We start from the raw sequence: 11,582 nt of genomic DNA, 5'->3' as shown, positions 1-11,582 counted from the left end.
ACTCAGTACATTTCCGATTTAATAAAAAGAAAAATGGAAACATTTTCTGGAAGTCAAATAGAATCTATATGTATAAGAAAAAGACCTTTTTATAAAATACTTCAAAAATAATTTATGTTTTTTGGGGGCACCTGGGTGGCTCAGTCGGTTGAGTGGCCGACTTCGGCTCAGGTCATGATCTCGGGGTCCGTGAGTTCGAGCCCCACATTGGGCTCTGTGCTGACGGCTCAGAGCCTGGAGCCTGTTTCAGATTCTGTGTCTCCCTCTCTCTGACCCTCCCCTGTTCATGCTCTGTCTCTCCCTGTCTCAAAAATAAATAAAACGTTAAGAAAAAAATAATGTATGTTTTTGAGTCATTTTAAAAGGTAACTGTTTAATCGCTTCTTGGCCTTTTGGCTAAGATCAAGTGTAAAATGTAACTGTTTAGGGGTACCTGGGGGGCTCAGTGGGTTAAGTGTCCTACTTCGGCTCAGGTCATGATCTCACCGTCTGTGAGTTCGAGCCCCACATTGGGCTCTGTGCTGACAGCCCAGAGCCTGAATCCTGCTTCAGATTCTGCGTCTCCCTCTCTCTCTGCCCCTCCCCCACTCATGCTTTGTCTCTCTCTCTCTCTCTCTCTCTCTGTCTCACAAAAAATGAATACACGTTAAAAAAAAGTTTAAAAATAAGTGTATCTGCAGGAATAAACTCCTAGAAGTATATAATCTTTGGGTTAAAGGGAAAATGCATTTGTAATTTTGATAGATATTGCTACATTGCCCTTCAGTGATTGTGCAAATATGTATTCCCATCAGCAATGTATAGAATGTCCATTTTCCACACTCGTATCAACATATTGTGTAAATTTTGCTTGTTAGATAATTGAAAAAAAATGGTAACTTGGTGTGGTTTTAATTTGCACTCTGTTTTCTTTGAGTGACGTGAAACATCCTTGCCTTTTTTTTTTTTTTTAAAGTAGGCTTCACATAGTGTTGGGCGTGAGCTCATGACCCTGAGATCAAGACCTGAGCTGAGATCAGGAGTCCGATGCTTAACCAACTGAGCCACCCAGGCAACCTAGTCTTTGCATTTTTAAAACTTTTTTTACGTTTTATTTATTTTTGAAAGCAAGAGGGACAGAGCATGAGTGGGGGAGGGGCAGAGAGAGGGACACACAGAATCTGAAGCAGGCTGCAGGCTCTGAGCTGTCAGCACAGAGCCCAACGTGGGGCTCGAACTCACAGACGGTGAGATCATGACCTGAGCCGAAGTCGGACACTTAACCCACTGAGCCACCCAGGCGCCCCAAGAATTTATTTTTAAGTAATCTCTACGTCCAACATGGGGCTCGAACTCACAACCCTGAGATGGAGAATCACATGGTCTACCAACTGAGGCAGCCAGGCGCCCCCAAATCTTATTTCCTTATAACAAATTCTGAGGTCACATCAACGGGAAAGTCTTAACAACTCTGAACTGGTATGAGAATGCGCCTATGTTTTGTGAGCTATCAGGGGCCGTGTGCCAGTTTCTGTCTGAGAACTGAGATAAGATCAGGGGGAGACCGCCTTTAAATGAATGAAGTGACTTTAGTTAACAAAAACCTTTCTTCAAACAAATGGCAACTTGTACCTGAAATAGTTCATTTGTTAGAAAGGTCAACAGAAGGGGTGCCTGGCTGGCTCAGTCAGCAGAGCATGTGACTCTTGATCTCAGGGTCATGAGGTTTGAGCCCTATGTTGGGTGTCGAGATTACATAAATAAATAATTTTTTTTTTTTTTTTTTTAAGTTCAACAGGACACCTGGGTGGCTCAGTCAGTTAAGTGTCCAACTTCGGCTCAGGTCAAGATCTCACAGTTCGTGAGTTCAAGCCGCACGACAGGCTCTGTGCTGACAGCTCGGAGCCTGGAGGCTGCTTCGGATTCTGTGTCTCTCTCTGCCCCTCCCCTGCTCATGCTCTGTCTCTCTCTCTCTCAAAAATAAGTAATAAACATTAAAATATATTTAAAAAACTAAAAAAAGTCAACAGGAAAATATATTACTTAATTACATTTGTCTATTTTCTAAGGAAGTGTATATTATTATTGGAAACAATTTTTTTAATGTTTATTCATTTTTGAAAGAGAGAGAGAGCACAAGCAGGGGTGGTGTGGAGAGAGAGGGGACACAGAATCTGAAGCAGGCTCCAGGCTCCGAGCTGTCAGCACAGAGCCCAACGCGGGGCTTGAACTCATGAACCGTGAGATCATGACCTGAGCTGAAGCTGGACGCTTAACCTACTGAATCACCCAGGCGCCCCAAGTGTGTTTTATTATTTTAATGCATATTACTATAATTATGAATGAGACTTGGAATCACTGTTTCATAAGCCATTTGTATTTATCTTTTACTCTTCTTTTTCTATTTCAGTGTTGATGTTCGTTTATTGGTTTATGTACTTTTTAGCTATTAAAATAAATAAAAGTTGGGGTGCCTGGCTGGCTCAGTCATTAGCGCATGTGACTCTTCATCTCAGGGTCATGAGTTTGAGCCCTTTGTTGCGTGTAGAGATTACATAAATAAATTAAAAAAAATTTTTTTAATAAAAATTTTTTAAAAAGGTCAACAGGGCACCTGGGTGGCTCAGTTAGTGTGTCCACCTTCGACTCAGGTCAAGATCTCAGGGTCTTTGGGTTCGAGCCCCACATCGGGCTCTGTGCTGACAGCTCAGAGCCTGGAGCCTGCTTCAGATTCTGTGTCTCCCTCTCTCTCTATTCCTTCCCCACTGGCACTCTGTCTCTCTCTCAAAAATAAATAATAAGCATTAAAATATATTTTAAAAAATAAAAAAGGTCAACAGGAAAATATATTATCTAATCATATTTGTCGATTTTCTAAGGAAGTGTATATTATTATTTTAATGCATATTACTATAATTATGAATGAGACTTGGAATCACTTGTTTATAAGTTATTTGCATTTATCTTTTACTCATTTTTTTCTATTTCATTGTTAATGTTCATTTGCTAGTTTATGTGCTTTTTAGGTATTAAAATAAATAAAAGTTGGGGTGCCTGGCTGGTTCAGTACGTAGAGCATGTGACCCTTGATCTCAGGGTCGTGAGTTTTTTTTTTTTAATTTTTTTAGTATTTATTTATTTTTGAGACAGAGAAAGACAGAGCATGAGTGGGGGAGGGGCAGAGAGAGAGGGAGACACAGAATCCGAAGCAGGCTCCAGGCTCAGAGTTGTCAGCACAGAGCCCGATGCAGGGCTCAAACTTGTCAACTGCGACATCATGACCTGAGCCGAAGTTGGACGCTCAACCGACAGAGCCACTGAGGCGCCCCTCAGGGTCGTGAGTTTGAGCACCACAATGGGCATAGACATTACCTAAAAATAATAATAAAATTAAAACTTCAATAAAATTTGTCTGGCATTTATGTACCACAAACAAATAAACAAACATATGAAGTGTTCCTGGGGTTCAATGGGGTAGTTTTCATAGATGTATTATTTAGTGTTAACAAAACTTGTAGCATCTGGCTAATGTAAGGTTAAGTTTCATTTTCCCAAAGACTCTATCTGCTTTGTCTTTTTATAAAACCTAATTCTGACTTTTTGTTCTTGCCACATCTTCTCTCCTGCTCATTAACATTTTTTTTTTTTTTTAAGAGAGAAAGAGAGCAAGCAGGAAGGGGACGGAGAGAAAGGGGACACAGAATCTGAAGTAGGCTCTAGGCTCCAAGCAGCCAGCACAGGGCCTGACGTGGGGCTCGAACTCACGAACCGTGAGCTCATGACCTGAGCCGAAGTCGGGCGCTCAACCGACTGAGCCACCCAGCCGCCCCTCATTAACATTTTTATGCCATGTATAGTGTATGAGTTCATTATTAATTCTGAATATTGGGTAATTCGATCTTTTCAACATTCCAAAAATAGAGAATTCCTACGTGTCTAGCAATAATTTGTCAGTTAATCTACATGGCTGATAAAGTACTTTATCAACTATTAATTAAGTTTGGCTACTGATTTCTGATGGTTAGAGTAAGCTAACAGCTCTATGTATATCTCTGGGGAAAAGGCACAGCTTTCTTGAGCTCTGATTGGTATAGTTAATGTAGTCTGATTATACCCAAAGTGACTGATCTATGGTCACAAGAGTTTGTGCTGTGATGGCTCTTCTTCTTTTTTTTTTTTTTTTTAATTTTTTTTAATGTTTATTTATTTTTGAGACAGAGAGAGACAGAGCATGAGCCGGGGAGGGGCAGACAGAGAGGGAGACACAGAATCCGAAGCAGGCTCCAGGTGCCGAGCTGTCAGCACAGAGTCTGACACGGGGCTCGAACTCATGGAGCGTGAGATCATGACCTGAGCCAAAGTCAGACGCTTACCCGACTGAGCCACCCAGGTGCCCCAGATGGCTCTTCTTGAAATGAACGCCTGACTTTATTTTTATTTTAGTTTATAAAATATACAGTGTCTGCCATTGTGCATTTCAGTGGTCACTGCAGGTGTATACAATGTTAAATACAATGTCGAATACAATGTTACCCTCAAGGGTAGCTATAATCAGGCTGAACTGTATACTTCAAATGGGTGAATTATATGGTATGTGAATTACAGCTCAAAGCTGTTACAAAAAAAAAACAACAACAACAATGAAACAAAACAATGTTATTAAATTCAAACCAGATATTGTTACTTAATCTGGAAAACAAAAACCACAATGTCCTCCTTTAAGTAATTATTAAATCCTAAGATCTTGACTTAGCTAGAGGTGCCCGAATGGTCTCACATAAGTCCACAGCAACATATATCCTTGCACATGAGGACCCTACACAGCTGTACCCTAGGTGATTCCTTTCCTTTAGGTAAGAAGTTTTAATAATTTCTGATTTTTGTAAGAAACCTACTCAATTAAATTAGACAAATTTATACTCAGTCATTAGAAGTTATATTACTTGGTTTGTAATTTTGGGCAAGGAGGCAATATAATTTAGCAATATGTTTAATGTACGTGTGATTTTTTGTTTTATTGGGTTTTTCATTTCCCCCTAATATTTTATTATGAAAATTTCATGCAATTGAAAAAAATCGTTCACACCAGTCTACTCACTACCTGGATTTTGCACATATGTATCCATTTATCCATCCCACTATCCTTTCATTCGCCATCTTGTTTTTGATACATTTCAAAGTCAATTGCAGATATCAGTATATGTTCTCCTGAAGACTTTTTCATGCTTTTAGCTAGAACTTGATATTTCTAGATTTTTTTCTTTTTATGTATACTTTACCCACATTGAAATGCACAAATCTATATCATATATTTGCAGCATTTTAATGAGTGCATACACTTGTGTAACCCAACCCCTGTCAAAGTACAGAACATGACCATTGCCTTAGGGAAAGTTCCCTTCTGCCCCTTTCCAATCATGCTTCACTCCTTCCTTCCCCCCAGAATGCCCACTGTTGTTGTATTTTTGTTTGTTTGTTTCATTTTGTGTTTTTGTTTTGTTTTTGTTTTTCTAATAGTGAAGATAGATCAACAGAATATAGAATATGAAGACAGCCTGTGGGTATGTTCTGGCCCATGAGCATCATATCCTTCTAGTACATATTTGTATCGGGTCAGACTATGGCTAATACTTCAATGTCACTGTTCACATAGTGGTAAGTGACTTAGAGTGAGGTATTTCCATTTTTCTACTCTTTAAACAAATTTTTAATGTTTATTTAGTTTTGAGAGAGAGACAGAGCATGAGCAGGGGAGGGGCAGAGAGAGAGGGAGACACAGAATCTGAAGCAGGCTCCAGGCTCTGAGCTGTCAGCACGGAGCCCGATGCGGGGCTCGAACTCATGAGCTGTGAGATCATGACCTGAGCCGAAGTTCGAGACTCAACCTACTGAGCCGCCCAGGTGCCCCTTACCTATAAATTTGTATATGCATGCATGATTTTTAATAGTCAAAATCAATTAATGCTTTTTATATTCAATTATTTTGAGAGAGAGCAAGTGGGGTGGGGGGTGTGCATAGAGAGAGAAGGAGAGGGAGAGACTCCCAAGCAGGCTCTGTCAGCGCAGTGTCTGACACAGGGGCTCAAACTCATGACCTGAGCCGAAACCAACAGTCAGATGCTTAACCAACCAAGCCACCCAGGTGTCCCTAATTAATGCCTTCTTTTAGCAGAACTCGACAGAATTTTGGTTCTTTTGAGGGCAGTTAAAAGCTTCTCACATGTGCTTTATTTCCAATTAAATGCAATACTCAACCAATACCCAGAAACCCGCACAGCTTGCAGCCCTCTGCCTGGGGAGGCAAAAATCAGTCATTGGATGATCTGGTCTTGAGCCCTCAGTGATGGGGGGGTGGACAGGAGATGGTTTTGCTCAAAGCCAAGCTGCTGAGCCTTTATAGGGGCTATGATAATGGTGATTGGCCCAGCCAAATAGTGGTGTTTGACCCTTCTTGCTTTCTCAGAGGCTGACATTGGGGTCCTAAAGTGAAATCTAGTTAAATACTATTACTTTATTTGGAATGTGAAGTGAAACATGTCTTTGGAATCTAACCATTGAGACATAGGTATCAGAAAGAACCAGCCAGGGATCCCTGGGTGGCTCAGTCAGTTGAATCTCCAACTCTTGATTTTGGCTCAGGTCATGATCCCAGGGTCATAAGATCGAGTCCCATGTCTGGCTTGGCTCTGAGCATGGATTCTGCTTAAGACTCTCTCTCTCTCTCTCTCTCTCTCTCTCTCTCTCTCTCTCTCTCTCTCCCTCTGCCCCTCCCTGCCCCTCCTGTGCTCTCTCTCTCTCAGAAAAAAAAAAACAAACAAACAAAAAACCAGCAAGCTAGATTTCTAAACAAAGATGATCCCAGCCACAGATATGCACACTTCTCTGCACCCTCTTTTGGGACAACGTACTCTGATATTGACATACATTGCTCACAGCAATGGTCTTTTTAAAACATTTTTTTTAAAGTTATTTTTGAGAAAGAGAGAGACAGAGAGCGAGTGGGGGTGGGAGACACAGAATCTGAGGCAGGCTCCAGGCTCTGAGCTGTCAGCACAGAACCTGACACAGGGCTTGAACTCTAAGAACAGAGAGATCATGACCTGAGTGAAGTCAGCCACTTAACCTACTGAGCCACCCAGGTGCTCCCATGGCAGTGGTCTTAATCTGCTGTTCCCATCCTTTTTAGAAGGAAAGAAATATTACATGGCAGAGCTGAGAGCTTCAAGCTCATTTGGGGATTTTCTCAAGGAGCTCTTCCAAATGTGAATTTTTAAAAAGATTGATTGATTGATTTATAATTTCTGTACCCAACATGGGGCTTAAACTCAAGACACTGAGATCAAGAGTTGCATGCTCTTCTGACCGAGTCAGCCAAGTGCCCATGAATTTCTTGATTATTGACACTTAATCGCTTAATGGCTTTCCCACTCCCCAAAGGTTATGCCAGCTACTCTTATTATTACTAAAAGACCTATCCTTTTAAGCAATTCATTTTCTGAACCATGTATGAGTTGGCGAAGGCTGCCATAACTAAGTATCACAGACCAGGTGGCTTCAACAACAGGTATTTATTTTCTCAGAGTCCCGGAGGCTCATAGCGTGAGGTCAAGGTGTTTGCAGGGTTGATGTCTTCTGAGGTCTCCTTGCTTGGTTTGTAGATGGTCACCTCTTCCCTTGGGTCTTCACACAGTTTTCCCTCAGTGTGTGTCCGTGCCTTATTCTCTTTAGAAGGACACCAGGCAGGGTGCCTGGGTGGCTCTGTCGGTTAAGCGTCCGACTCTCGGTTTCGGCTCAGGTCACGGATCTCACTGAGTCACACCTCCTCCTTTTCTTGGTCATTTGTTCTCTTTCCAGGAGCACCACGCGGAAGCCATAGATGGAATATTTAGCCTGTCCTCTGGACTGAACAGCCTGGACGGGAAACTTTTCTTTCTGGTTCTCATAAGATTCCCCCAACGACCCCACATACAGGATTCCCCAGGACCAACAAGAACCAGGTGGACTCCTGATGCTTAGACGGCGATTCGGCAACGTTTATAAGGAGCTAGACTTGAAGACAGTCAGCCAAACCTTCTGAGGGCAGGCCTTTCCGAGGCAGACTCAGTGAAAGGCTCTCCCCTTAAGTACATCTTCCTGTTTTCATCTTCAATACGCCTTGGTTGCCTCCCCGACTTACTTTTCCTAAGCCCCATCTGCAGCCCCTGTTAGCTTCTGAGCAATCATGAGGAGGCTGAGGTTGGGTTCACAGCAAGAAGGCAGAGGGCCCTTGTGACGGAGGACACGCTTTTCCAACATGGTATGAGGAAGTTCCAGCACAGATAAGGTCTGTGTGGAAGGAGGTTTGAGAACGAGGCCCTTGTATACATTGTGCAATGCTTCCAAAGGGCAGGGATCGTCCAGCTGCACAGTTTAGATTAATTGTGATAGTGCACAGTTGGTCATTCATTTAGATTAATTGTGATAGTGCACAGTTCAGTTGGCCATTCAATTATAGGCAAGACATACCCCTGCCTGGAGACCCGGGTCTCACCATATCAATTACATTTCCATTGGCCCAGAAACTCTTAGCCTCACAGAGGACTATTTTTTTCTGCTTTTAGCTGCTGTGTTCCTAGAATCAAAGTCTCTGTGCAAAGCACTGGAGGAACCCTGAGTTTGGGGGGGAGGTTTTCATTTTATATAGTTGGTAATAATGACCATGGCTGGTGTTCTACGGTGTAGAGCAGGTGGGCAAAGGAACCCAGTGTGTGTTGAGGGGGGGAGTTGGGGATGTAAGTAGTGTATTTTGGGAGGCCAGGGGATGTTGGGGGCTTAAGATACGTTTTTCACATTTAAGGTTCATACAAATTACTTAGAGATACTATTATTATTTTTAAAAAATTTTTAACGTTTATTTATTTTTGAGAGACAGAGAGAGAGAGAGAGAGAGAGCACAAGCAGGGGAGGAGCAGAGAGAAAAGGAGACACAGAATCCAAAGCAGGCTCCAGGCTCTGAGCTGTCTGCACAGAGCCCAACCCGGGGCTCGAACTCATGAGCTGTGAGATCATGACCTGAGCCGAAGTCTGACGCTTAACTGAGCGCCCCTCCTGGGGATATTATTTAGAATGCAGATTCTGATTCACAGTTTGGAGAGGAGTCCGGAGACGTCGCTTCGAGTAGCACCCCGTAGCAGCCCCCAGGTCAGCGTGGAGGGTTGGGGTGTCGGGCGGAGCTTAACAGGGGCTCCTGATGGGACCACAGCTAGAACCAGAGTGCCCTCTGGAAGTGCCCTGCCAGAGGCTGGACAGGAAGCACGACCCCGGGGGTCCTGTTCAGCTCGACCGGTCTGATTTCGGCTTCTGTGGTTTCCAACGAGGGGGCTCGTAAACTTCTTGGGGTCGCAGGCCTCTGCGGGAGCGACGAAAGCTCTGCGTCCCCTAACCTCCCCGGCGCACCCGCGCTCGTAACGCTGCTGCAAAGCGCCCTAGGCCCCGCGAGCCGGCCCGCAGCGCCGGGGCAGCCCGGCCGCCTTCCTCCCGGGCCGGGCACCCGCGCCCTGGGCGGTTCTGCGGCTCCGCAGCTGGCGCGGCTCGGCGTCGGGCTCCGGAGCGCGCGCGCGCGTGCGCGCGGCGGGAGGCGTGTCCGGGGGGCGTGTCGGGGGCGGGCAGGGGGCGTGGCCAAGGCGGGCGCTGGCCGCGCCCCTCGGCCGTGCGAGAGGCCGAGCTTGCTGCATTGCAGCCGCCGCGGCGCCGCTCGGCTCCTCACTCCCAACAATGGCGGCTCCGAGCCCGAGCGGCGGCGGCGGCGGCTCCGGGGGCGGCAGCGGCAGCGGCACCCCGGGCCCCGTGGGGCCCCCGGCGCCGGGCCACCCGGCCGTCAGCAGCATGCAGGGTAAGGAACGCGCCAGCGCCGCGACCCCCGCCCCCCCGGCGCGGCCGTCGGCGTCGTCGCGGCCTGTCCCCCGCGGCCCGCGGACGCCCCCGGACCCGGCCGAGGAAGCCACCGGGGCGGCCCGCGCCCCCGCCCGCCGCGCGCCCGGCCCTGCCCCGGCCCCGCGCGCAGGCCCCGGCCCGCGGCCTCCGCGCACCACCCCCCCCTCCCCCCCACCCCGCCCCGCTCGGCCCCCGCCGGGCCCGCGGGAGGCCCACCTGGCCCGGGCCCGCCCCCGCGGCCGCCCCCGCCGCCGCCGCTCACCTGGCGCCGCCCCGCCCGCGTTTCCGGGCCCGCGCCGGGCTGGCCTCCCGCGGGCCCGGCCGCGCCGCGCAGGTAGGCGGCGGCGCTGCGTCCCCGGCGCCCCGGCCTGGCGCCCCCCCCCCCCACCCCCCCTGCGCCCCGCCGCCGCAGCCCTGGGGCCCCGCGCAGGGCCATCTTGGCTCCCCGCGGGGCGCCGCCGGAGCCGGGCCCGCCCGCCGACTGGGCGCCCCCCGCGGGGACCCCCCCCCCCCCGCGCCTGCAAACTTTCCCGGGGGGCGGGGGAGGGGGGAGGGGAAGGGGGGGAGGGGGAGGGACGGGGGTGGGGTGGGGGAGGGGCTGCTCCGGCCTGTGCCACCTGTAAGGTTAGTAGTTCGGACGGCCGTCGGGCCCGGGGTGACCGCGTTGGCGTGGCACAGGCTGGAAATATCCGTAAATACGCGAGAGCCCTGGATTCGGTTTCAGTGGGGGAGACGCAGGAGACAGAAAGGCAGGGGGTCCCGGTGGCACTGGGTCGTGTCTGGACGTCCGAGGCCGCCACCTCCTTAATGAATTAATGCTTCTCCCCCGCTGGGAAGGCGAATTCCAATCCGCGTGGCTCCTGACCGAGGGGGTGTTGTGAAAACACCAGCCCCCCCCAACCCCCCACCCCCACCCCTCCCCAGCCCATCAGGGGCCATTCCCTGAAGTTTTCGGGGGGGGATTTCGGGGGAGTCCTGTTATTTTTAAAACCGGGAATCTCAGCGACCTCTTGGACGACTTCAGCTAACCGCTTATGTTACAATATCAGCAGAATGGGTCGCGATACCCTCGGCGGTCAGTGTCACCATGGTGACATTTTTACTCTCTGATTAGAACCTTCCCGACAGGGCTCCTTGCTGTGTCTTGAGCCGCGTGCCCGGGTCTGTCTCAACCGCCTTGGGGTCTTCGTGTCGATGAGAGGGTGCGTGATTCAGGAAAGCAGAGACAGGATGCCCTCAAGTTTTCCCTCCCGGCTGGTTGCGCTCCCTGGGAGATCATTTCAGTACACGTAAAGAATGGTGATGTACAGACGGGATGATGTCAGAGCTCCGAGGACACTTTCTGTGCAGGCCCTCATGATTAATTCAGACCGAAGTAGTTGTTGGCCGCTGCTGTGTTGCACAGCCCAATGTGTATATGTGTGTATGCAGACGACGTAAAAGATGGGTTTTCTGACAAGGACCGCTCTCCAGTCCAGTCGTTGCTGGAAATGAGGCGGAAAAACGACAGTTTAGGATTGTATGGCTTTTGCAAAATGGGTGACTTCTAAAGCTTATAAAAATAGTGCGTGTGTGTGTGTGGTGGGGAGTTTATTTTGGTGGGGGTAGGGATGCTGATAGTTTGAAAAAGCTGTATACATTTATTATTAATTATTATTATTATTTTGGTTAAAAAATGTTGAGCCTCCCAG

The 11,582-nt window shown here is 47.9% G+C and overlaps 1 protein-coding gene and 1 pseudogene across 2 annotated transcripts in view; both read left to right on the top strand.

The window, feature by feature from the left end:
- Nucleotides 1-376: 376 nt before the first annotated feature.
- LOC128774390 (U2 spliceosomal RNA) lies at nt 377-511 on the top strand (annotated as a pseudogene).
- Nucleotides 512-9,665: 9,154 nt separating this feature from the next.
- MAP2K4 (mitogen-activated protein kinase kinase 4) overlaps nt 9,666-11,582 on the top strand; it is a 134,330-nt gene continuing 132,413 nt past the window's right edge. The window contains exon 1 of one of the 2 annotated variants that reach the window (XM_053893182.1): nt 9,666-9,850. In XM_053893182.1, coding sequence (XP_053749157.1) covers nt 9,733-9,850 — 118 coding nt within the window. In that variant the 5' untranslated portion in view covers nt 9,666-9,732. The remainder of the gene's footprint in view (nt 9,851-11,582) is intronic. The other variant, XM_053893183.1, reaches the window with a different exon arrangement.

This window comes from Panthera pardus, unplaced genomic scaffold (assembly GCF_024362965.1).
Source record: "Panthera pardus isolate Hobbes unplaced genomic scaffold, ASM2436296v1 HiC_scaffold_3, whole genome shotgun sequence".
Taxonomy (NCBI): Eukaryota; Metazoa; Chordata; class Mammalia; order Carnivora; family Felidae; genus Panthera; species Panthera pardus.
Note: the sequence above shows the minus strand (reverse complement) of the source record. Positions and strands in the feature narration are given on the sequence as shown.